The sequence below is a fragment of the Xenopus tropicalis genome, chromosome 5, assembly GCF_000004195.4.
Source record: "Xenopus tropicalis strain Nigerian chromosome 5, UCB_Xtro_10.0, whole genome shotgun sequence".
NCBI lineage: Eukaryota > Metazoa > Chordata > Amphibia > Anura > Pipidae > Xenopus > Xenopus tropicalis.
In genome coordinates, this window is record NC_030681.2 from 56,119,632 (window position 1) to 56,145,936 (window position 26,305).

Consider the following 26,305-nt stretch of genomic DNA (forward strand, 5'->3'; position numbering starts at 1 on the left):
CAGCAGCCAAGCCCCCCTCATATTGCCCCCCCATCTGTACTGTGCCAGCAGCCAAGCCCCCCTCAAATTGCCCCCCCATCTGTACTGTGCCAGCAGCCAAGCCCCCCTCATATTGCCCCCCCATCTGTACTGTGCCAGCAGCCAAGCCCCCCTCATATTGCCCCCCCATCTGTACTGTGCCAGCAGCCAAGCCCCCCTCATATTGCCCCCATATGTACTGTACCAGCAGCCAAGCCCCCCTCATATTGCCCCCCCATCTGTACTGTGCCAGCAGCCAAGCCCCCCTCATATTGCCCCCCCCATCTGTACTGTGCCAGCAGCCAAGCCCCCCTCATATTGCCCCCCCATCTGTACTTGTGTCAGCAGCCAAGCCCCCCATCTGTACTGTGCCAGCAGCCAAGCCCCCCTCATATTGCGCCCCCAGCAAGGCCCCAGCATCATTGTGTACCTGTGTCAGCAGCCAAGCCCCCCATCTGTACTGTGCCAGCAGCCAAGCCCCCCTCATATTGCGCCCCCAGCAACTGTACCTGTCAGCAGCAGCAGTGCCTCGAAATCCCAGTCCCAGGTGCCAGTCAGCCAAGGCCAGCAGTCCTGCTCACTCAGCCAGCCCACACCACAACCGACCGCCGCCGCACCCAGGCGCCTTCTGGCGCCTTGTGTTTCAAAGACACGCATGCGTAGGGGGGGCAACATTGCCCCCATATGTACTGTGCCAGCAGCCAAGCCCCCCTCATATTGCCCCCCCATCTGTACTGTGCCAGCAGCCAAGCCCCCCTCATATTGCCCCCCCATCTGTACTGTGCCAGCAGCCAAGCCCCCCTCATATTGCCCCCCCATCTGTACTGTGCCAGCAGCCAAGCCCCCCTCATATTGCCCCCCCATCTGTACTGTGCCAGCAGCCAAGCCCCCCTCATATTGCCCCCATATGTACTGTACCAACAGCCAAGCCCCCCTCATATTGCCCCCATATGTACTGTGCCAGCAGCCAAGCCCCCCTCATATTGCCCCCATCTGTACTGTGCCAGCAGCCAAGCCCCCCTCATATTGCCCCCCCATCTGTACTGTGCCAGCAGCCAAGCCCCCCTCATATTGCCCCCATATGTACTGTGCCAGCAGCCAAGCCCCCCTCATATTGCCCCCCCATCTGTACTGTGCCAGCAGCCAAGCCCCCCTCATATTGCCCCCCCATCTGTACTGTGCCAGCAGCCAAGCCCCCCTCATATTGCCCCCCCATCTGTACCTGTGTCAGCAGCCAAGCCCCCCATCTGTACTGTGCCAGCAGCCAAGCCCCCCTCATATTGCGCCCCCAGCAAGGCCCCAGCATCATTGTGTACCTGTGTCAGCAGCCAAGCCCCCCATCTGTACTGTGCCAGCAGCCAAGCCCCCCTCATATTGCGCCCCCAGCAACTGTACCTGTCAGCAGCAGCAGTGCCTCGAAATCCCAGTCCCAGGTGCCAGTCAGCCAAGGCCAGCAGTCCTGCTCACTCAGCCAGCCCACACCACAACCGACCGCCGCCGCACCCAAGCGCCTTCTGCGCCTTCTGGCGCCTTGTGTTTCAAAGACACGCATGCGTAGGGGGGGCGTGCCCAATACGCATGCGTGTCATGGGCGCACCGCTCCAGTATAGGGAAGGGTGGGAAGGTGGTGCCTGCGCTCAGTTCCTGGGACCTTTAGAGGGGGGTTTGGGCGGCGGTTTTATAATGGCCAAGGTGGGGATATAAATAATGTTACAACTAAAAAAAAAAAATTAAAAAAAAAATTCTTCTCCCCCTTCTCCCCATTTTTTTTGCTACTTTTCCAGGGGGGGGCAAGTGCCCCCTCTTGCCCCCTTCTGTGGACGCCCATGTGTCTAACCATAATACAGCCATATCGCTGATCCTTTGCATGCCACCAGATACATTAAAATGGAATAGCACTAACTTTAAAATACATATTGTATGAAAATCAAGAATACGCCAGGGCATTATTCTCCTCTAAATACAGAATTAATGTGCTGAGAAAAGTTGTGTTTCAGGTTGATTTATTGAAATTTTCCCCCAAAACCTCACTAGTCCCGCCCATCTGTTTCACTTCCTGCAAGCTGCTTTCCCAGGCTGTACAGAGGAGATGGTAGCACTCACACACTGCACTAGGGTAGGAACCAATTAGCAGCTAGGCTGACCTGACAGGGAACTGCAGGGCTGTGACTGACAAACTCCTACTACTGTGCTTCTGGCAGGGACTGTTAGGACACGCCTACCTCACATTTGAAATACAGACAGGGACCACAGAGGATCTATAGGGAGCTCCAATAAAGTGGTATTTTTTTAAAAATAATATAAAATTTTGGCACAAAGTAAAATCAGCACTATATATTATTCATTATTATAAATTATTATTATTGCCTAGAAGATTGAAAAGGCTTTTAGTTATATTATATGTCTCCTTTAATCATATACTTACCTTGGTATGCTAAAAACATTTTGGTGAAAGGAGGCATTCTGACTAAGAAATGAAGTACAGTCCCACTGTTTGAGTAATGGGATCCATAATGGTATGGCTGTACAGGAGGCATTGGATCATCTTCTCTATCTCCTTTGCAGTACTCATCCTCTAAATACTGAAATAATTCAAGTCATATTCAGTAGGGAATAACAAAGAATTATTTACTTTCTAATGAAAGTAATCAAAAAGAAGGCACACACTGATATTTAAACTGCTGGGACATTTGGATATTAAAGAAAATAATGCATATAATAATGGCAGTTCTACAAAAATATCTAATAATGTAGTGCTAAATACACCGAGCAGACTGTGCATAATACACTGGAGGCTGATTACATACCTGACATTATCTGATACAGTGTTTTTTTAGAAAAAGACTACTGTTGCAGGTAAAGATGGCCATACATGGGCAGATTTCAGCTACCGATTCGGGTTCTTCAGAGCGATTCGACAGCTTATCTGGCCGTATATGGGACCTGACCGATATCTAGCATGAAATTGGCTAGATCTTGATTGGAAGGGTTTCAATTTCCCCTTGATTCGGGGACCACATCGGCTCGTTGATGTGGTCCTCGGTATGACGCCCCATATTCCCACCGTATTAATTAGATCGTTTGGCCCTAGAGCGACCTTGCAAAACAAGCATGTATGGCCACCTTAAGTTATTTGCAATAAAACATTAATTGTAGTATTTAATAGACAGTCATCAGTTGATTCTGGACTCAAGTAAATGGAACACCCTCTTTTACATTCTTTTATTTGAGAACTGCCCCATGTTGCTGACTATGAACAGGTCCATAGATTTACCTGTGCTAGTTCTGAACAGATCCCAGCATATATTTACAATATTTAGTTATAAATGTTCAGATTATACTAAATGACAGAAATTATATCAACTGTATTTTAGGAACTTCAATTTGCAGAAAGTTATCATGCACAATGCCCAGCACTGGCTGGAGTGTTTTTGTTTTGGAGTGATGAAGTGTGCTTTAAAATCTGTGTGATTGGCAAATCTGAATCTGGCAGATGTCAGAACACTTTTGTCGTTAAATAATATATAGTGTTTTCTGGTCAAATGTTTAAAAGCAAACATGTTTATTGGTTGCTATTGGATACTGCTCCTGGGCAAACTTTGTGCCTTGTATTTTTATATTGATATAAATCAAATCACCCCCCAGAAAAACAATTTAGGAAATCTTATTTTCTGAGACAGGTAATCATTTGGGATAGCTAAATCTCCAACTCAACATTATTTGATACATTTATTTAAAAATATTTTTCAGTCACTTATTTATTCATTTTATATGTGAATAATGCAATATAACAGCATATTTATATTTTTATTTTCCCATATTTTTACAATGTTTATGGCATTGTAACAGCCACCAGTCTTTAAATATTATATTTAAAAATGTGGGGGTAACATACCTTGTAATTGTCTATATAGCGATCCTCCTTTTCCTTTGATTGAACAGCAATAGGTTTTGCAAGATTTCTGGAGATAAAAGACAGCTGTGTAATTATAGTAAACTAGCATTCTCTCTACACAAACAGCCTTTGTTTGGTTATATTTCTTGCTGGTAGATCAGATTAATTTGCTTTAGACTTAATTCACAAGACAGCTATGACTGAGCTGATCCCTTTGAATTAAGACTTTTATTATCAAAACTGCTGTGATAAACTCCATTAATTGGAGGGGTCATTCACAAATATTGGTGGTTTTGCTTACTGTACAACCCATATCAACAAATCTGAATTTAACTTCTACAAACTTAAAGGAATACTGTCACGAAAAAACATTTTAATTTCAAAACCTTATTTATTAAAGTGATACGGACATGAAAAAACTACTTTTCAAAATAATAATGTATGTTCAAAATTACCTCATGTTGGTCATGTTGATCGTTTTTGGCTGATAGGGCTGCTTTTGTAAGTAATTGTTACCTGAAGTTCCTAAACCTGACTATTTTGCCAACCTGACTGTCCCTTCTCAAATTCAGTTATAGCTTCTAATGCTAACAGACTCCTGCTGAACAGATATGGCCGCCCCTTCATAGAGGAGCAATGGGGATTATTTTGGTAATGTTAACATATCTGGCAAATACTTTTATGGCAGAATTCTAAAGCTCATACAAAGACAGTGCAATGATAAATTTAAAAAACAGTTTAATTTCAGGTGTCAGTATCTCTTTCAGATCACTGCTCTAGCAGAATTCTGCACTGAAATCTGTTCTTAAAAAAGAAAAAATATTTTTTATATCTAATTTTTAAAACTGACATGGGGTTTCCTTACTTTCCCAGGTGCACAAAAGCCATGTAACTTGTGCACTGATAAACTTCAGTCTCTCTTTACTACTGCGCTGCCCTCCTTTCCCCCCCCCCCAGCAGCCAATCACCAGAACAATAGGATGACATCTCCCTGACCTCTCTGCTGAAGGATTCAGCTGCCTGAACTGATAGTGCCTCCATGGGCTGGTACTGTTATGAATTTTAGCACCCAAAATACAGTCAGAATGATTTCTGACATCAAGACCCTTACCCTTTTAAAAAGCAGGTTTCCTGATGGCTGGGGAGGATTTCAGCACTATAGCGTTCAGAACTATTTCAGAAATCATTTGCATTGGTAAACTAACCCCAACTAGACATAAGAATAGCACTCAAGCAGGAGCAACCCTATTATGATATTATGTGACCCGGGTCATATTGACAGTACACAATAGCTTATCTGAAAGCAGTTCTGTTGTGTAGTGCTGGCTTCTTCTGAGACTTTAAAAAATGTTGTTTGGTTCAAAAATAAAATTCAAAGTAAATTATTTGAAATGTAATTTAAAAATAAAAAGTAAACCATACAAATCACGACTGATCACTTTAATTCCTTCAACCGTATTGCTGAAGGGGATTTCCCAAACAGAGCAAGTTTAATTTAAAGACATAATTGTAGATCTCAATTTTAATTACAATGGTAATTTTTGATGGAATGCAACTAGAGGTATTTCAAATTAGCACTAATTTATACTTAGGTAAACCAAGTGATAGCCACAGAACTCATGGTAACTGTTAGTATGGTAATATCAGTATAAAATTTCAGTTGATAGTCATAGCAGTGGCCATGGAAACCATGGCGACACCTGAAATGGATACAGTTGGCATGCAGAATACAGTGTCCATTTTCACTAAGACAATGCCATGGTAACCGTTGCTATGGAAACTAGTACTCATCAAACCCAATGAAACCAGTAACAGTAGAAACAGAAACAGGTTACATTAAATGGTTAATATGCAAACCATGATAACGGCTATCATGAAAATTTAATTGCTGTCATCACAACAATGTTGACAATTGTTGCTTTAATAACCATTACAGAAACCATGGGGACAGCTATCAGAAAAAGCTGTTATGGAGGTCCTGACAGCTGCCGTGTAAACAGTTGCCATGGGGTGCATGGTGACCATTTCCATGGAAACAGCTGTCGGGGAAATCAATGGGAACACAGAGACTTTCATCTGCCTTGCCCTACAAATGCCTGCATTTGGCAAGCATAAGCAGGCCACACAGAGCCCTCTGTCTACTGCCTGACATAAGGCAGGAGGCAAGCACATGGATGCCTTTTGCCTGCCAGAGATTAACTCTGTGCCTTGCACCTGATTGTTTATCTAGAGAGAGATTCAGAGCACAGCCAGACCAAGTGCTTGGGTGCAATCACCACCTGACTCTGTGCAGTGCTACTTTCATGTTTCTGTATAATTTATGAAAACACAACTTTATTACCTGTAAATTGCTGAATCGCTTAGGTCAAGGGTTTCATTAAAGTAATCACTAAGAATGAAGGGAAACACTGGGTACTGCATTAAATCACTGAAGGACCGCCCGGCATGCTTGTTTAAATGAGTAAGGTACTCAAAGTTGGTGATCTGTCCAGTACACCACAGATGTGTAAGAGCAGTGATATTTCCATACTCCAGAAGATTTGGAAGATTGTTATTCAGAATGTTGTGGTAAATATCATCACGTATCTTAGAAAAAAAATAAAACATTTTAAATATTTTTTTCTACCAATTAGGTTGGGCCAAAATATATAAAAAATAATAGAATTGTATACACTAACATCTTGTCACTTTTATAGCATTACTAGTTACATTTGTTATGTTCTACCCACAGAGATGTAAAATTTGCAGACCTGTTGCACTTCTAAAAGATACAGGGGACCAGAAAAAAAACTGTACAAAATCCAGGAAATGCATTATATATTGGTGGAACAACAAAATAAAGGTGAAATGAGGGAAAACTTGAAATAAGGGAATGTAATATTCACTGTACAGGTATAGGACCCGTTATCCAGAATGCTCGGGACCAAGGGTATTCCGGATAAGGGGTCTTTCCGTAATTTGGATCTCCATACCTTAAGTCTAACAAAGAATCAATAAAACTGCAATTAAATCCAATAGGATTGTTTTGCATCCAATAAGGATTATTTGTATCTTAGTTGGGATCAATTACAAGGTACTGTTTTATTACTACAGAGAAAAGGGAAATCAGTTTTAAAATTCTGAATTATTTGATTAAAATGGAGTCTATGGGAGACGGGCATTCCGTAATTCGGAGCTTTCTGGATAACGGGTTTCCGGATAAGGGATCCCATACCTGTATCATGTTATCTGGGAGCTGTTGTTGTCAGTGAAAGGACTTAGACCAGATGAAGATTTGAAATCAGTACAAAGTATTCTTATGCCTGAGCATTATTCTGAATGCTAATTATAGTAATGTTAAATACGCAGTGTGAAATGTTATATAAACCCCTAAGTAAACAGAAATCCGTTACTAAAATTGAAAATAAAATTATCAGATACAATTGTAGCTCCCTTTTTTTCGTTTATCAGTGCACGTTCAGAAGTTACCATGGCAACACTCAAAACCACTGTCTGCATTTCAGTGTTCAAGTGTCAACAATACTTCTTAAAATAACTGTTCTGGCAGACTGAGTGCACTGTGCAGTACTTATATAAATCTTTCTTTCTACCTTGATATACCTGAAGCTCTTTTATTGTATCCATTGTAAATAGCTGTTTGTATTTCATAATGGTAATATTATATTCTCACCAATATAAATTCTTCTGCTAAACTTTAGCTCTCAAATAGTAATTTGTGTTATTAGGAGTTAATAACAATATCTATCAAATAGCAGATTTGATGTTAAAAAGCATAACCAGGAAAGAAACAATGAGCAAAGCAATGCTAGTTAAGAAAATTAATACTGATACATAAATGTTCACATTTACTTTTGTGTTGTCAAAAGCCAGAAGCAGGGTTCTTCCATTTGTTAAAAATATTTCGACAGCGTTATCTCTTAACTGCCACCAGCGCTTATGGACCTCCTTGATTTCTTCATACGTCCAAGCAAAAGATGCTGCTTCTGTTTCACCATGCAGAGACTATAACAAAAAATTAAAAAACCTTGCAAGTTTCCCACCAAGAAATACTTATACAAGACGGGCGTGCATTTTCTCTAGCCACATTCTTACTAAAGGTGCCTTTTTATTAAGCAAAATTTACACCTTAAATATCAGTGTATAAAAATATACAATATGGGTTCAAGTAATGGAGTACTCTTCCACTTGGAAGGTGCAAACAGCAGGTGCTTTGGATTAATATTCAGCTGACTGTGCAGATAATGTGCCATAAATTGGTGCTAACTACAGGGCTCCACAGCACCTTGTATCCCTCTACACTGCCTAGCTTGCATGTTCTGAATATCTTGCATGTTCTGAATGCTGCCTCCCACCCCAACAAAGAACCTTTGGGGGCACATGCACCCCCCAACAAGATTGCTCACTCAATTGGGGGTGGAAAGATTAAAACCGAAGAAGAGGCTGGGGAAGTGGAACCATGCAGCAGGTACATACTGCTAGGAGCATTGTGTCTAAGGCCGTAACACAAATGATATCATACAAACTGCACTTTGCTTCTTTTTGGTAATGTGTCCACTGTCCCCTTAAAAAGTGCCAAAACTTTAAAATAGTAAACAACCAATTCTGCATGAACAAAACTGCAGCTATCTATATACTACGCTGGTTCCCAATGCAAACTAAACATTATTAAAATAAAGTTATAAATGTAAATATAAATGTTTTAGTGCAATAATAAAAATTAACCTGAAAACCCCAGAACCTTAAACTTACGGTAGATTCTACTGTATCACCTGCATTGTCTTCAACAAAGTACATCCCCGAATTTCCTAAAAAAGGAATAGAAAGGCATAATATTAAAATATAGCCCAATCATGCTTCCAATGAATTACTGTACAATTTCAAATGAAAGATGCATGTAGCACTTTTATACTGCTTAGCATTTTATTGCTTACTTTAATTAATTACTAAAGGTAAAGTTACATTCTACTTCCTGTCTGTACAAGCACAGTCAAAACAAATCAAGTGTCAAAAGTGCAGCGTCTGTATAAATAGACCCTTCCCTTTTCCAAGCTGCATCCTTTTTTGAGATAAAAAGCAGCCCATCTAGTGATTTGTTTGGACAAACAGGTAGCAGAATGTGCCCTTACTTTCAAATTTAGATTTTGCCATGTTTAGTGCAAGAATTAAAAACTATGCATAATTCTTAATTAAGACAATATTCCTATTCATTGAATTTATGTTGAAAAAGGGAGTACAGTATACTGCTCCTTTGATTAGAACAGTGACAAAGATAGAACACACATTTTAGGGCTTTATTATGTGTAAAAAAAAAAAAAAAAAAAGAACAAGAAATGCACATTTAAGCAAATTTAAGGGAAACTTGGAGGTGATGGATGTTCAAACAGCTTATTATTTCTAAATTAAGCCAAGAATGGATCATGTACCTTTCACCAATTACTGTTCCCAAGTCACCATAAAATCCAGATGTAACATTTAATGTGTAACATATACAGTAAAAGCCTATTAGCAAACGTCAATTTAGCAAGTGTACCACTTTCTCTTAAAAAGCCATGATAATCTCATATTACAGGACATGTATATAAATCAGCATATCAGGACCTGGGTTTGTGGCCTTTTTTAATACTGACAATGCTGCAGATCGTTTTAGGTACTAATAACCTGAAATTACAATGACAGAAACTCACCTAATAAAAGTTCTCCAAAGGTTTCTCTGGATGGTGCCACATTGATGCATCGTTGGGTAACCCTATACAATAAAATGCAAAAGCTTTAATAAGAGTACTAGTGTTTTATGTGCACATTAACCATTTGACAGCAATGACTAAAATGTGTATTACTATCTGAGAATAATTTATAGTTTCTGATTAAAGAAAGGTGTTGTGCTATGATCAATGGGTTAAATGCAGTGCTAGAATTTTCTTGTTTTTGCGCTTTGTACCACTGAACCTCATTCACCGATTCAAATCTTCCCACACTATAACCTATAAGCAAGCAAATAGGCATTTGGTTTAAATTAGAGAGAATAATGGTTCCATGGGTTACTGCACTAGAACAAAACTGCACATCACAATAAAGCAATATTTATCTCCTCAAATGACAACAGTAAATAACAGGTCTTTTTCAGGCAAAAAGTAGCATGAGACCCTGGAAAACACTTAGCTTGTTTGCTCAGCAGGAAACAATTTATATATAATATTTACCGTATACGTTCACTTGCTGCCTTATCTTTTACAGTAGATGAAAATGAGGAATGTGTTTTGTCTTCAAAAAGGTATGAAAGCGGTGGCTTTACAGTTTCTGTTGGATTTAAAAACAATGAAATGAAATATACAGAAATCAGTGAAATAAAAAAAACAGCCTCTAGTGTGTGACTATTTGGCCCGCAGGCCAAATGAAAAGATGCTGTTTGAGTGAAGCATTGGCAACCTTCCTACTGTTCTTTTCAGGCTGACAATAACAAACCAATACACTCCTAACTTAAAACCTAGTGCACTGTTGCAGCAGTTTGTACCTTATGTCAATTAATGGCATGTTATGAAAATAACAACTAAGACAAAAGACTGCAATTTCATGTATTTTGGTCATTGTATATATATATATATATATATATATATATATATATATATATATATATTATGTATTTTAATGTATTTTTATACAGAAATAAAGCAATTGATGAAGGGCACATACCTTCTGGTTTTTGCCTGTCCCTGAGTAGGTATTTATTTGGAATGGTTAAGTAGCACCTTTGTAAACGTCTTCTCTCTCTATTTGGACCCTCGGTTGGATCCAGTTGCCAGGAAGTTGGGTAGGACTCTGGATCATACCAAACAGCCCTTTAAATCCGTTAAAATAAACAAAAAGTTAACTTACTTCTGCTACATACAAATACAATATTTTATTTATGCATTAAATTACTACCAGTTTTGTAAAAAAAATTTTTTTTTTGTCTATAGCCTTATATTACTCCTTTTGAGCAACGGCATAATTTAATGGTATCTTTCTGGTATTTATTGGTGTCACTGAAAACCCATGTAGTTGCCCCTGCTATGGAGCATTCAGTTGATGGGCCTGTTTGTTTGGTCAAACCCATAATGATGTCAAAACACACCCAATCAATTGCTAAGCCAAGATACAAAGAGAAATATATATGAAATACAATAAAGGAATTGAAAATATGAAATATTTTATCTTTAAGTTGTGCAGTCAATGCATAATTATTGCTCCTTGTATCTTTTGTCATTAGCTTTGAGGATACCAGCTACTGCACTGCTGAAAAGCTAAGCGATATGAAACTAAAGTCTTACAGCACTTATGAGGATTTTTAAATATAAACACAGTGATAAAACATTGTAAAGATCGCAGAAGGTTACAGAGTAATTTCTGCTATTCTTTCTGGAGATTTAAATTTGAAATAATCTTTGAGGCCTCTTACTCAGTTTGGGCAAAGATGAAGTTCTGTTTTTGTTAAGCCAGAGCTTTCATTGGCCAACACTGTTAAAACTAATCCTTTGGGTTGATCTAGACAACTACCAGTGGAAAGTTTGCTAAATTTGCTACTAGCTTTGCAGAATGATAAAGGACTGTAAAAATAGCCATTCTGAAGAACTATTTGTCCAAAACCAGCAGAATTCTGCATTTTATATTATATGGGAATTTCCACCTATAAATTTATATTTTTATTATGTTTTTGTTATCTTACTGTTAAAAGAGTCTTGTATTATTTCTACATAACAAGAAAATATAAAACATCATAGGTTATTTTAAGGTTCAATATTTTCACGTCATATGTTCTAAGATTTTATTATTTTGTTATCTTTTAGAGACAAAAAAACTTTTCAAGCAAGATGATTTAAACAACGCAATCCTTGAATGCACTATGAAATCAAAACATAAATTATACTGAGCTGCTAACCTGTCATGAGTCAGTTGCTGAACAAGTTCTTGCCAATGACGACTTGCACTTAAATCTACTTTGTACATACTTCTGATGTGCTGAATAACCTTCTTCCTTTCCATGCCCTGAGATAATGACACACTTTGTGTTATGTCTCCTGCTGTTTTGGAAAGGTCTTTTGATCTAGCATCTAGACGCTGGAAGAGTCTACAAAAAACACAAGGGGGCAGTTTAATAAAAAAGCACTAAGCCAAGCCTATCATTAAATATGATTAATTATTATAACAATTTATTTATATAGCACCAGTACATTGCACAATGCTTTATAGAGCGGAAATTCGCTGCGAATCCATGCCTGGCAAATAAATTTGCTCATCACTAATAGCAAACATTTCAATACACAAAGGATAATTCTCTTATGCATAAGTACACACATACACACATCAGACAGACAGATAGATACCAAGTCTATAATGATGAACCTTGGAAGATATTCTTTATTCTATCAGAAGAGATATATACTGCTAGCAGGGAACAAAAAAAAGCAGGGAGCTGGGCAGAATGCACAGGATTTACATCTTAAAAAAATCTTTAATTGAAGTAATAAAAGCAAAGCCATTAGACCCCACTGGACAGGGAAATGGCAAAAAAACTGTAATAATAAAAAAGTAGTATTTAAAAAAACTGATACAATTAGTGCAGTTTTATTTTTAAAGTTGGACTTTAATTTGAGTTCTATTTAAGTTGTATACATTTACAAAACTATCCATATAAGGAATAAAATATGTAATTTAGGAAAACTATATATCTCAGTATTCATCAGAATTTAAGCACTACACTTTGGCCATATTTTGACATGATGAAATGAATCCTTTTAGTGATGTTTGCAGTGTTAAAGGTGGTCAACCCTAATATAGAACTTACTGTGCCCAACAGCAGAACCTTTAAAACCTCCACCATCCAACCTTTTAGTGAATTATCTGTTTTGTACACATATACAGTGCTATGTAAGTATGAAAAACTATGCCTTGTTGACATCTGTCCCAGTAGCCACTGAAATAGAGAGGGGTGCATTGATTCTCTATTAATGTTTATAATTTACTGAACAGTGACAAGTTCTTATCAAAAGATTGTCTCAAACAAATTACTAATTATATTAGGCTCTTACTTTTGCTGATTATTAATAATAGTTTTTCTCCAGGCAACTCTGTTTTCGTTTTCCTCATTCTCATACTTTTTTTGCTCCTAGAAAAAAAAAACAGATGTAAGTACTGTATGTTGCATGGAATGAACAAAGGAAGCAAACATCTATTGTTTGTTATGATTCTTCAGCCTATATTGAATCCCATCAGGTTAACAAGATGAATGATTCCACAAACCGAAAAAAAGTATTTTCCATTTTGTCATTCATACCACTGCCTAGTTGCTAGTATCTATTAGTGTGTTCCACTATATGTTTCAGGCAAAGCCCTTTTTCAAGGGCTTTGCCTGAAACATGTAGTGGAACACACTAATAAAAATTTGCAGCAAAGCCCTGCAGTGTCAGGTGTCCTCCATGATCTTATATGATGTCTACATGCAATTAGTGCTACAACAGGAGTACAGGAGTGATAGCCTGCATGAATGAGGTAGCTGAACTGGAATACTGGATTTGGAAAGATTTTGGTTGCTAGTATTAAAGGGATCACAGAAACAACACAACAGCGTACAAAATGGAAATCTGCAGAACAGTGATATTATAATAGAATTTGTAGTTAGTCACAAGCATTTTTAATGTATTTTTGTAAATTATATTACTTTAAAGCAAATTTCCTCTTTAAATAACCAAAATGAAACTGTAATGTTTTCAGGGAGAACTGCAGTTGCCAAAACACTCTCTAATTAAAGTAATTCCCATTAATATTAATAATGGTGCTGTCAGGCTTGGATAGCTAAGGAACACTTCAGCAAGGGCAGTTTAACCTCTGAGATTTTCTCTTAAAGTACTGCAGCACTCCAAGATTTCTAAAAAGCAAAAAAAATGCATTTAGCAGGCCATCTGGGGGCAGATCATAATTATGTATTATCTAAGACCTAACTTACTACAACAGACGGTGTGATGACAATGGTTCAATAAAAACCCCCTTTCCACAGCCTTTCCTTATACAGGATTATTAAAGGAGAAGGAAAGGTAAAAACTGAGTAGGCTTTATCAGAAAGGTCTATGTAAATACAGCCATAAGCACTCACAGAAACGCTGCACTCTGTCAAAAGTTCTCTGTCAAAAGAAACAGGATTTCTTGTCTCTTTGTTTTCCTGTGCCAGAGACATGCAGCTCTCTCCCCTCTCCTGCTCCCCCTCCCTCAAGAATGCTAAGAACTCACCCCCCACCCCCATGTACAGCATGTACACCTGTCTTGGTGCAGGAGTGAGGCATTATGGGAACTTTCTTTACACAGCTCAGCGTTTTTTTTCCTGTGAGGCTTCTGATCATCTGAACAGGAGAAATATGGGGAGACTTAAGGGCACTATTGAGAGAACTAAAGGTACGCCTGCAGCTTGAGATTAACTCTTTATTAGCCTTTCCTTCTCCTTTAAGATGCTGTTTGCAGGTTTGTCTGTTCCACAAGCATGCATATTAATTCATAAAATTATGGAATACAGGTATGGGACAGGTTATCCAGAATGTGATCTTGGCGTAAATTGGAACACAATACCTTACATCTGCTAAAAAAATTTTTTTAAAACATTATATAAACCCAGTAGGATTCTTTTGCCTCCAATAAGGATTATATCTTAGTTGGGATCAAATACAAGGTACGGTTATATTATTATAAAGAAAAAGAAAATAATTTTTACAAATTAGAATGATTACATTAAAAAGGAGTCTAGGAGTCTATGGGAGATGGCCTTCCTGTAATATGAAGCTTTGTGGCTAATGGGTTTCCGAATAAGGGATCCAATACCAGTGCTTTATAAACTATTTGATTAAAAAATAATAAAACTATTTTGCTGTTTAACATAATTTGATTTTAATCACAGTAAATTATTTTATTTAACCTAGTTTATTATTGCACAACTTCAAAACAGACTTTTTACTATACCTCACTGATTGCTTTAATTAAGTCCGGCTTTGGAGGGGCACTAGGAGGGATACATCTGTAACCAGTCAATTTCAAAGCATTCATGAAAAGTCCTCCTGCTACCTGCTCTTCTTTTGTTAATTCCTCCTTGTGATCATGCATTAATTCATACAAATATAGAGCTAGCTTGGGTCCATGCTGAAAATCAAGATCATAAACAACGTTAGGATTGTACCCTTTTAAAATTATATATGTCATGCTAATCAAATACATAATTGTAGCACATAATTGTATAGTCATGTTGTTATTACATGTGTAATTGGCTAAGTATGCCACACTTTATATATGTTTTAGGAAAAAAAAAATAACCTGTAGAAAATAATGTTAGATATATCCTCCTAAGGTAGCAAGATACTCATCTAGAGTTGCAAAACCTTTATGGAATGTATAATAGCAATGCTGGCAAGTTTGTCACCACAATCCAGTCAACTGTAGCCTTAAATCAATCATAATTTAAGATTAGGATTTCGCAAGAGGGAGATTTGTTTCAATATGCCCTTATGACCAAATTATATTAAAATGATGATGTCATACAATGAAGTATAGGGCTGGGGGTCACAACCAGCCTGCGGACTTCCAGTTGGACATCTCTGATTTACAGGAAGCTCAAAATATTCCTGTCATGACTTGATGGTATAAGGACCTTTCAAGCTGTGAGAAATTTGATTTTTTTTTTTAAATTGAATCAGTCTTATATGGTTTTGTGAGGACATTCTCAAAACCATTTCAAGGTAGGGGGGGGGGATGGATAAGTGCTGTTTGAGCTGCCATGTATTCTTAAAGGTTCAGAAGCCCCACGCCTTTAACAGCTATGGTCCTAAAAATTATTTTTCAACTAATTGTGGCACCCTCCCCTTCAAATGCTGGGCCTAGCAGAAGGTGTTCCCTAGGGCTAGGCATGCAGAAGAGGTACATGCTTAGCATCCCTCCAAGTTGCACCCTAGGCATGTGCCTCTTCTGCCTGCCTCTAGTTCCGTCAGGCCCTTCTGTATATGAGGCACTTAAGAAATGTAATAACTTAGAAAAAGCTCTTACTGGTCCACAGCAGTCAGAGCAAGTAAAGCAAGAGGGAAATGAACAGCATATCAGGTTCTTTTAAAAAAAAATGGTACAGATTTTTAAATGAAGGTATTGGGAAGATAGGTTTCTTTTTGAGTAGAGAAAGTGAAAATGGGATTTTATTGTTTGCATTCACAACCCCTTTAAAGTGAAATTATTATATGCTGACTGTGGGTAACAGCAGTCAAAATGCCCTGTGTACTATTTATGTTTAATTAGACAAGAAGCTTCTTTATGATTTTTTACCTTGAATGGAAATATGCTTTTGTATAAATGAGCACAGTTGCACAAAATAAATTGAAATTGAAATCATATCTTACTTGTAGACCTGGACTTAAACAGTCTCTTAGTATTTCTTGGTGTTTAGGTTCTTGGACTATATCAAGTGCTTGTTTTCGAACTTCAAGTGGCTGAGATGGGGATAAAAGGTGAACAAGAAGTCTCCCAAGTTGCACTCGAAAAGTATCCTTACAGGACCAGAGTATAGTTTTCCACTGATGTTTGGGAGAACTGCTTCGACTTGAACCCTGTATAAAAGTATAAAAACATGAGACACTTCTAAATTTACTGCAAATACAAGCATTACAATGTTGATTAAGATGATTATATATCAGCATATTGTACCATAATTAGGAGAATTTATGGGAACAATAAAAGCTGGAGGAACAGATCAGAATGCTTACAAAAAAACCTATCACTTAACAAAGAAATTCCAGAATGGAACAAAAGGAAATCTACAAAATATATTTAATAATAATAATCTCTAATCGTATTATTTTCTTTTTAATAAATAAAAGTTTAAATGGTCAAGACTGCCTTTTTATATTTTTCTTTGAAATAATAACAGCTAATTCAAGTCATTGTTTGTGAAACATAAATATATTTAAATCTTGTCTATGAAGATTTTCATTCATCCAGGTCATGGTATATCTAGTATAAATAAATTTAAAGCAACTGGACTTGTTTGGTAATCATTGAAGACGTTGAACTGAAGAAGCTGCTCGGATGAGTAGTGAAACGTCTTCAATGATTACCAAACAAGTCCAGTTGCTTTAAATTTATTTATACTAGATATATTTAAATCTTCATTTCCTATGTACTCCTAATGAATATTCTTAGATTCTGGTAGTGTATTTCATTCATGCTTTAGTTATCCTTTTATTATGTCCTTAAATTTGCTTAGTTTTTATGCAGAAAATTTATTTAGGACTAGAAAAAGATCTGCTATAATGAATGCATGGTACAATGGTTTGGACAGACTGGCAAACCTTGACTCTGTATACAGGTATGGGATCCATTTTCGGGAAACCCATTATCCAGAAAGTTCCAAATTACGGAAAGGCCATCTCCCATTATAAGAAAATAATTCTAATTTTTAAAACTGATTTCCTTTTTCTCTGTAATAATAAAATAGTACCTTGTACTTGATCCCAACTAAGATATAATTAATCCTCATTGGGGGCTAAACAATCCTATTGGGTTTAAATGATGTTTAAATGATTAGTAAGTCTTTTTAAGAAATTGCTCTGTGTGTGACTTTCATGGTAAATATCATGGATATTGCTAAAAGTATTTTTATATAAAGTACCCCAGTGCTGTACAATACATGGGTGGATACAATGGACTTTTCATACAAGAGCAACTGGTAACTGATACAATGGGAAAAGAGGGCAATTCACAGAAGAGCTTACACTCTAAAATTCAAGGTGAGCTCCAATAAGGCTGACATTTGACATTTGCGAGCAGCAGAAAGCATCAATACTTTAGATTACTCCAGATGGCAGTACTGGGTAAATCAGCACTAAGAAGCATGATTTATCCCTTAAGTCTTGAATTTCTGTAAATGAGACCTGCTCATAAGGCCAAAAAATGTCCCCTCACTACACTCCTCCCCTGTACCAGGGATATTAACTACAACTATGAACTATGTAGTTCATATAAATAAGCTGCTATGTTATGAGGCAGCCTTTCAAGTTAAATAGGGCAAACATGCACATTTTTACACAGCAGATAGCAAAAAGCTTTGTAGAATGCAATGGATTTAGCTCTTACACAGAAAGATAAAAAAAGATCAAATGGCTTTCTACAAGACTAAAGACTAATAATGTCACATAAAATAGGATATTTGTTCACTTTGGATTCCTCCTCTAGCCCACTTGGCCCCCTTCCTCAGGAATGGACTGGCTGTTAGCTACTGAAGCATGCAGTTCTTCTCAACTCAGGTTACCAAACACACCCTCCAGTCTACCAGCCTATGAAGAGAAGGCACAGCTGGTTTCCATAGAAACTCTGCTCTAGCTGTGCTGAGAAATATGCAGTACAAATGGTATAGTTTGGGTGGGAGATATATACATGTATATATACATGGTAGGAAAATGAAGGGTTTACATGTCCTTTAAATCCCATCCACATCTTTGGTCTGTTCTCTTGCTATTTCCTTACCACTGGTACCGACTACATGCTCAACTTTAACACTGTTGTAAGCCACCACTCCATGAGCCCTTTCCCACAATGTCTTGCAAGCTTCTGCAATAGTTTGACATCCAAAGTAGGTATAAGGAACTGGAAATCAACTAGCTGCTAAAATCCACAGGCAATGTCAGGTATACCATCCCCTTAATTTTTGTAGTTAGTGTGTTGAGGTTACCTCTATTTTGGTAGTGACCAGCACCAGTATTCCAAGAAATGTTGGTGGATCCATATTTCTAAACATCCCGTAACTGTATATATATATATATATATATATATTCTCATGACCTTGTTACAACAGAAAACATTAACACTATATATATATATATATATATTATTAGATTTCTTTTTTTCTGAACTATTACTTGGATCTCTGGAAATGCTGTATGTGTGTTGTGTTCATACAAAGTGCAACATTATAAATAATATCTCTTCTATATGTTCTACATATGCATGTTTTACTTACTAAAAATCCAAAAATTGTTAAACCAAGCTTTCTATAAAAATAAATACATACTAAAGAAAGTGTGATTCCTTCAATCATGGTTTTAAACAAATCGTTTTGAAATTTGTGTTTAATGTGGTAAGGATCCAACTGCACTTCTTCTTCAGAAGATTCAAACTGTGATCCTGAAAACCTCTTTTTCTCCGGAGTATCAGATGAACAAAGATCAGCAGTAGAGCTGTGAGGAATATCTAAATTGAAACAAAGAAAAAAAAATTATGTAATTAAGTAATGCTCAGACAATATATGCATAAATTTAAATGACCTAAAGTTATCAAGGACTGACGCTACATTAGTTTGTACTAGTTTGTTAATAACGTATTCCTTTGGAACATGTTAACATATTCACTTGTATATTGTTTCATTGCTCAAGCAATGATCACAAATCACAGGGAAAAAAAATCAGCTGGTGCGAAAAGATGCAGAAATATTGACTGTCCATTTCCTGCACTGCATGTCTCACTTGCACAGCTGAGGTTCATTATAAGTCTAAGCCAAAGTTGGGAACAAAACTGTGGTAACTGGTGCCCCTTTCTCTATATCGCAGCATTTAAAGGGGTGGTTCACCTTTAGGTAAACGTTTAGTATGCTATAGAATTGACTATTCTTAGCAACTTTTCAACTGGCCTTCATTTTCACTTTATATAGTTTTTGAATTATTTGTCTTCCCAAGGTTTTCAAATAGGGGGTCACTGGCGCCAGCAGCCAAAACACTGTTGCTATGTGAGGCTACAATGTTATTATTATTTTTACTTTTTATTACTTTATCTTCCTGTTTAGGCCCTTCTCTTTTCATATCCCTGCCTCTCTTTCAAACCATTGCTTGGTTGCTAGGATAAGATGGCAGCTTTTATTCCAACTGGGGAGCTACTAAACAAAAAGCTAAATAACTCAAAAACCGCAAATAATAAAAAATGAAGACAAATTACAAAATGTTCTGAATAACACTTTCTACATCATACTAAAAGTTACTCAAAACGGGAACTTTTAGTAAAAAAAGTTTTCTTTGCCTTAAAATTACTTATCTATCCACTGTGACCTTACATGTTTTTACTGCTTTATAATAGCGATTATTTTCATGCATACTACTGAACAATACAAAATTACCTTGGTAAATTAACCTATTAACAGATAAAACTGTCAGTCTCTGAAGTCTCTGCACAAATTCAGATTCAGAAGCCCTTATTGGATTTTCTTGACTCATTCTCCTCTGCATCAATACTGTTAGCTCGTTGCTCGCCACTGAACGCATTTTCATCAATAAAGGATCAGACTGTGCAATTGATAACCTATGGGCACCTGATAAAACATAACATAAAATTATATACAAATGTACAGTTATTTTGGTAGTAAATAGTGGATGTGTTTAATGTTCTTTGAATTAAAATGTTTCGCGTACAATATTTCTGAAATTAAATTGCAAAAAGGGACTAGAGGTTGATTTTAATTGCTAATCAAATATAAATATACGGATATTAGTTGCCTCTTATGATGCACAGAATGGTGGTATGTTTAATTTTATAAATATTAACATACACATATCTCTGCTCAACTCATATTTATTTAGTTCAATCCACTGAGGGTTATTACCTCTGCTGACACATTGCCCCTCAAAGTCACCGAATGCAACCCATATTATTTAGAGGATATTAATAGTACACATGCTAATTCACTAGATATAGTAGAAAAGACTTGCATAATAACCTCTACTACTTTGCCTTTCTATGCAGTTTGGCCTCAGCATCAAGTAAATGTATATCGTGTAACATACTCACCTAACTACAAAACCTGTTAGACCTGCCCTCGTATCATGTGCACAGAAATAACTGTGCCAGGCCTCAAAAAGTACAATAATATCTGAGAATCATGAAATATATTTAGAACTTAATATATTTAATATATACTCCACCTGTAAAAAATAACTTGAACTAAGAAAGAACAACATCAGGTCCCTTCTGCATTTTCTTATTATCAGAAGTACTATACACATGCATTCTTAAATCAGTAATATTGAAAATCAGATGGTTAATGAATGGTAATAAAAGTATTAGACAGAAGCTAAAAGACACTGATACTGTTCATCAAAATTAGAAAATCATGAGAAGATAATTGGAAACTTGGAAATGCTAAAAGCAAGTGCAATGAGTACAGCAGGAAAAAACATTTGTCACTTGCAGTTACTTTGTTGGCAGATTTGGCAAACATCAACATTAGCTAACTGAAGTCTGAACGATGCCCACAATAGATTACCATGACAGAAAAGAATATAGAAATATCTATTGTAAAACAAGAAGCATGACTTATAGGGCTAATGTTGTCTTCATGCGAAAACCACATTAGATTTTACACACAAATATTAGTTATAAATTAGCAGTTTTTATTTATATAAAATACATATAGTTAGCATATGTATTATATATACCTAGGTATGTAACGGTAAATGACACATAAATAGAGTAAAAAAATATATTAATGCATGCACTGCTATAACTCTGCATGAAAACATTTCTGCCGAAATGTTTTTTTTTTTTTTGCCAGTGGCATAGCCTGTTGCTGTCATTACTACACCTGTTTCTTCAGGGAATGTATATGGTGTGAATCCGTTGGGTGAATGAAGGGGTGATTCTTGGCTTAAAATAGAGTATGATGGGGGCATCGGAAGATGTCCATAGGAGCAAAAGTGCTTTCTTGGAATTCGAGGAATAATGGAATCTTTCATTGCAAATGAACCTTTGTTTCAAACAATCACAGCATTTGCATTATTTCACTGTAAATTTTTTTGAATCCCATTCTTTTTCTATATATTTCTATGTATAATATAATTTAGATATTTAATTATAAATATAGAGCAAAAAAAAAAAAATTACAAATATATATATATATAATTCAAATAATCAAAATATGTATAGCAAAAATAGAATACAACTTGGGGATTATTTATCATGCATTGTAAAAAATGGCAAAAGAATTCACCACACGTCACCAGGTTTTACTGTGTAAAAAACAGCGTCATTTCTTAATGTTTTTCCTTAGAGCGACTTTTACTGGAAAAAATGGCATTAAATCTGTTGTTCGGATGGTTTCTTTTCAGTGAATTTCATTTTACACAGTATAATAAATAGACCCCTTTGTGTTATGACTATTTACTTCACACGTACTGAAATCCAACACAAAATACAATACAATACAACCAAAAATAGACAACTTGTAATGTTTCTGCTACATAGCTAGATCACAGGGGTGAGACTGGCAACACTTCCATAGTAAAGGTTTGAAAAATACACTTTTCACAGCATAAGTCAATTTCAGATAGTGCTGACCTCTTTACTGAATTGTAATTTGTAGTTTTCCATGGAACAACTGTATAACCCTAAATGGCTTAAAGTTTAAGTGAACAACAATAATACTAATAATAATAATTTGAACTTAATAATAGTCTGACATTAGGGATATACCTGTCGGGGTGTTGGTCACATGCCAGCACTTTCTGCAGGATTCTGATCCCACTGAATCCTAAGTAAAGGATGTGGCATTGTTCACTTCCAAAAATGGTTTAGGGAATCTCTATTTGAAACTTTACTCTCTTTTTGGAAAAAAATCTGCCAAGTATGTCTTCAATGTATAAATATCTTTAATTTTCAGTGGGATTAAAGTTGGCCACACATTACACAGGTATGGGACCAGCTATTCAGAAACCCATTATCCAGAAAGTTATGAATTATGGAAAGGCCATCTCTCTGACTCCGACTCCATTCTAATCACATAATTAAAAAATTTTAACAATGATTTCCTTTTTCTCTTAATAATAAAACAGTACCTTGTTCTTGATCCCAACTAAGATTAAATGAATCCTTATTGGAAGCAAAACAATGCCTTTGGGTTCATATAATGTTTAAAACATTTATTAGTAGACTTAATACATGGTGAACCAAATTATGGAAAGACCACTTTTTTGGAAAACCCCAGGTCCCAAGCATTCTGGATAACAGGTCCCATATCTATACATAATGTGAATGCAATTTTAACACAAGTCCTATTTATAGTGCTCATTTTCAAAAAAGGTGTTTTTATGTATAGTGTCCTTTTATGTTAGGTTTATGCAGAATATAGCTTCACTAGTATACATTATATGGATGGAGATGCAGAATTAAGACTGAACTGTATAGTACATCTCTTGAAATAAACAGCTTCTTGAGACATGACAGCGTCCACAACTAGCACTATTAAGAAATCACTACTATGCAGTTCCTGCATATCAAAGAATATCAAGAATATTTTTAGACAACACTAAATTTAAAAAAACCTTCACAAACCTTGCAAAAATGTAAAAAAAACTTTTAATTTTGCTTGAATTGTGGTAATTGCAATTCCATTATTAAAGGGTATTTCAGCACACATCCACATAAGGCACAGGGAATCCCAATTAAGCAATACTACACTTATAATTCAGATTCTGTGGTATATGTACTCAAATGCCTTTGTGGGAAATTGTACAGTATGTAGGACAAACCTCACATCATGTGAAAATCAGGATTAATGAACTTAAAAGATCTATTACATAATTTGATCCAAACAATCATGTTTAGGATAAATGGTCCTCTGGCATATTCCTATGCCACTTTAAATTATAAGCGCTAGAGGCAGGAAATTCCTCCAACTCTGTTATGTCTTAATAAATCTCCCCCTTAATCTAGGAAGATTAGGAATGTAGCCAAGTGGAATAAAACATTCAACACAATTAAACCTAAGGCTAGAAATGCTCTTATGAAAATTACATTTTGGTCAAATATTGTAAATTATTATACTATTAATGTTACACTATTTCTTTTACAGATTGAAGTAATCCAGTGATCTTGCTATGTTAATATATAGCCCATGTTGCAAAATGGGCTGAATTATTAACTGTACGTTTCCCATTGTTTCTATATTTACTATTCTTCTATTGCATATAATGCAAATACTAGTTTCACTAATGTACAGTGGAGGAAATAATTATTTGACCCCTCACTGATTACTACCTAATGGGCAGGCACAGCAATTACATTAGCTTTATAACTAATGGATACTACCACACACCTCATAAATATATTCATATATACAGTGGAGGAAATAATTATTTGACCCCTCACTGATTTTGTAAGTTTGTCCAATGACAAAGAAATGAAAAGTCTCAGAACAGTATCATTTCAATGGTAGGTTTATTTTAACAGTGGCAGATAGCACATCAAAAGGAAAATCGAAAAAATAACTTTAAATAAAAGATAGCAACTGATTTGCATTTCATTGAGTGAAATAAGTTTTTGAACCCTCTAACAAAAAAAGACTTAATACTTAGTGGTAAAACCCTTGTTTGCAAGCACAGAGGTCAAACGTTTCTTGTAATTGATGACCAAGTTTGCGCACATTTTAGGAGGAATGTTGGTCCACTCCTCTTTGCAGATCATCTCTAAATCCCTAAGGTTTCGAGGCTGTCTCTTTGCAACTCTGAGCTTGAGCTCCCTCCATAGGTTTTCTATTGGATTAAGGTCCGGAGACTGACTAGGCCACTCCATGACCTTAATGTGCTTCTTCTTGAGCCACTCCTTTGTTGCCTTTGCTGTATGTTTTGGGTCATTGTCGTGCTGGAACACCCATCCACGACCCATTTTCAGTTTCCTGGCAGAGGGAAGGAGGTTGTCGTTCAGGATTTCACGATACATGGCTCCGTCCATTTTCCCGTTAATGCGAATAAGTTGTCCTGTGCCCTTAGCAGAAAAACACCCCCAAAGCAAAATGTTTCCACCCCCATGCTTGACGGTGGGGACGGTGTTTTGGGGGTCATAGGCAGCATTTTTCTTCCTCCAAACACAGCGAGTTGAGTTAATGCCAAAGAGCTCTATTTTGGTCTCATCAGACCACAGCACCTTCTCCCAGTCACTCACAGAATCATTCAGGTGTTCATTGGCAAACTTCAGACGGGCCTGCACATGTGCCTTCTTGAGCAGGGGGACCTTGCGAGCCCTGCAGGATTTTAATCCATTGCGGTGTAATGTGTTTCCAATGGTTTTCTTGGTGACTGTGGTCCCTGCTAATTTGAGGTCATTAACTAACTCCTCCCGTGTAGTTCTAGGATGCTTTTTCACCTTTCTCAGAATCATTGACACCCCACGAGGTGAGATCTTGCGTGGAGCCCCAGAGCGAGGTCGATTGATGGTCATTTTGTGCTCCTTCCATTTTCGAACAATCGCACCAACAGTTGTCACCTTCTCTCCCAGCTTCTTGCTAATGGTTTTGTAGCCCATTCCAGCCTTGTGCAGGTATACAATTTTGTCTCTGACATCCTTGGACAGCTCTTTGGTCTTTCCCATGTTGGAGAGTTTGGAGTCTGCTTGATTGATTGATTCTGTGGACAGGTGTCTTTTATACAGGTGACTAGTTAAGACAGGTGTCCTTAATGAGGTTGACTAATTGAGTAGAAGTGTCTAACCACTCTGTGGGAGCCAGAACTCTTAATGGTTGGTAGGGGTTCAAAAACTTATTTCACTCAATGAAATGCAAATCAGTTGCTATCTTTTATTTAAAGTTATTTTTTCGATTTTCCTTTTGATGTGCTATCTGCCACTGTTAAAATAAACCTACCATTGAAATGATACTGTTCTGAGACTTTTCATTTCTTTGTCATTGGACAAACTTACAAAATCAGTGAGGGGTCAAATAATTATTTCCTCCACTGTATATATGAATATATTTATGAGGTGTGTGGTAGTATCCATTAGTTATAAAGCTAATGTAATTGCTGTGCCTGCCCATTAGGTAGTAATGGTACTCTCAGTCACTTAGTATGGTGGTTATTGGATTTATAGAATCATTATATTGTACAGGATGAGTGTTCTGTAAATTAAACAAGGGGGAGGAGCCCTATGGTCCAAAACATGCATTGCTACTGTATGTATCTCTATTTAAACCACTTAATTGCGTTGACTAAGCACTCCAGTGGATTTCATTATCTTATAGTATTGTTGCAAGTACATACTAACTTCTGTTCTCCTAACTCTGTGAAACAATTGTTTATAAAAATTACACAGTAACTCACCAGCAATACTTTTCCTCTTTTGGTAAATTGCATGGTGGGGTGTGTAAGAGAAGTGGAATGAGCTGGCAAGACCTTGTGAATCTTGATTTGCTGTTGTCTTTATAAATTCTATGGCAGACTGCAAAACTTTGAACTGTAGTGAAATTGCCATGCCTAGAGCAAGGAAATAAAGCAGTTGTGAAAATAACAGTATGAATAATAAATAATGTATTAATTTCTGTAAAAAAATCTGCAATAAAGAAGTGAGCAAATACATATTCCACACATT

At 36.8% G+C, this 26,305-nt stretch overlaps 1 protein-coding gene across 2 annotated transcripts in view; it reads right to left on the reverse strand.

Moving 5' to 3' along the window:
- Positions 1–26,305, reverse strand: part of lyst (lysosomal trafficking regulator) — a 154,070-nt gene that overhangs the window by 25,247 nt on the left and 102,518 nt on the right. Inside the window, exons 27-42 of one of the 2 annotated variants that reach the window (XM_031902458.1) lie at positions 26,038–26,190; positions 21,534–21,695; positions 20,073–20,264; positions 18,978–19,156; positions 16,312–16,518; positions 14,894–15,070; positions 12,979–13,055; positions 11,829–12,017; positions 10,604–10,749; positions 10,114–10,210; positions 9,598–9,659; positions 8,663–8,718; positions 7,763–7,915; positions 6,255–6,499; positions 3,914–3,980; positions 2,444–2,600 (exon numbers count right to left, since the gene is read on the reverse strand). In XM_031902458.1, the coding sequence (XP_031758318.1) occupies positions 2,444–2,600; positions 3,914–3,980; positions 6,255–6,499; positions 7,763–7,915; positions 8,663–8,718; positions 9,598–9,659; positions 10,114–10,210; positions 10,604–10,749; positions 11,829–12,017; positions 12,979–13,055; positions 14,894–15,070; positions 16,312–16,518; positions 18,978–19,156; positions 20,073–20,264; positions 21,534–21,695; positions 26,038–26,190 (2,319 nt within the window). The remainder of the gene's footprint in view (positions 1–2,443; positions 2,601–3,913; positions 3,981–6,254; positions 6,500–7,762; positions 7,916–8,662; positions 8,719–9,597; positions 9,660–10,113; positions 10,211–10,603; positions 10,750–11,828; positions 12,018–12,978; positions 13,056–14,893; positions 15,071–16,311; positions 16,519–18,977; positions 19,157–20,072; positions 20,265–21,533; positions 21,696–26,037; positions 26,191–26,305) is intronic. The other variant, XM_002935831.5, reaches the window with a different exon arrangement.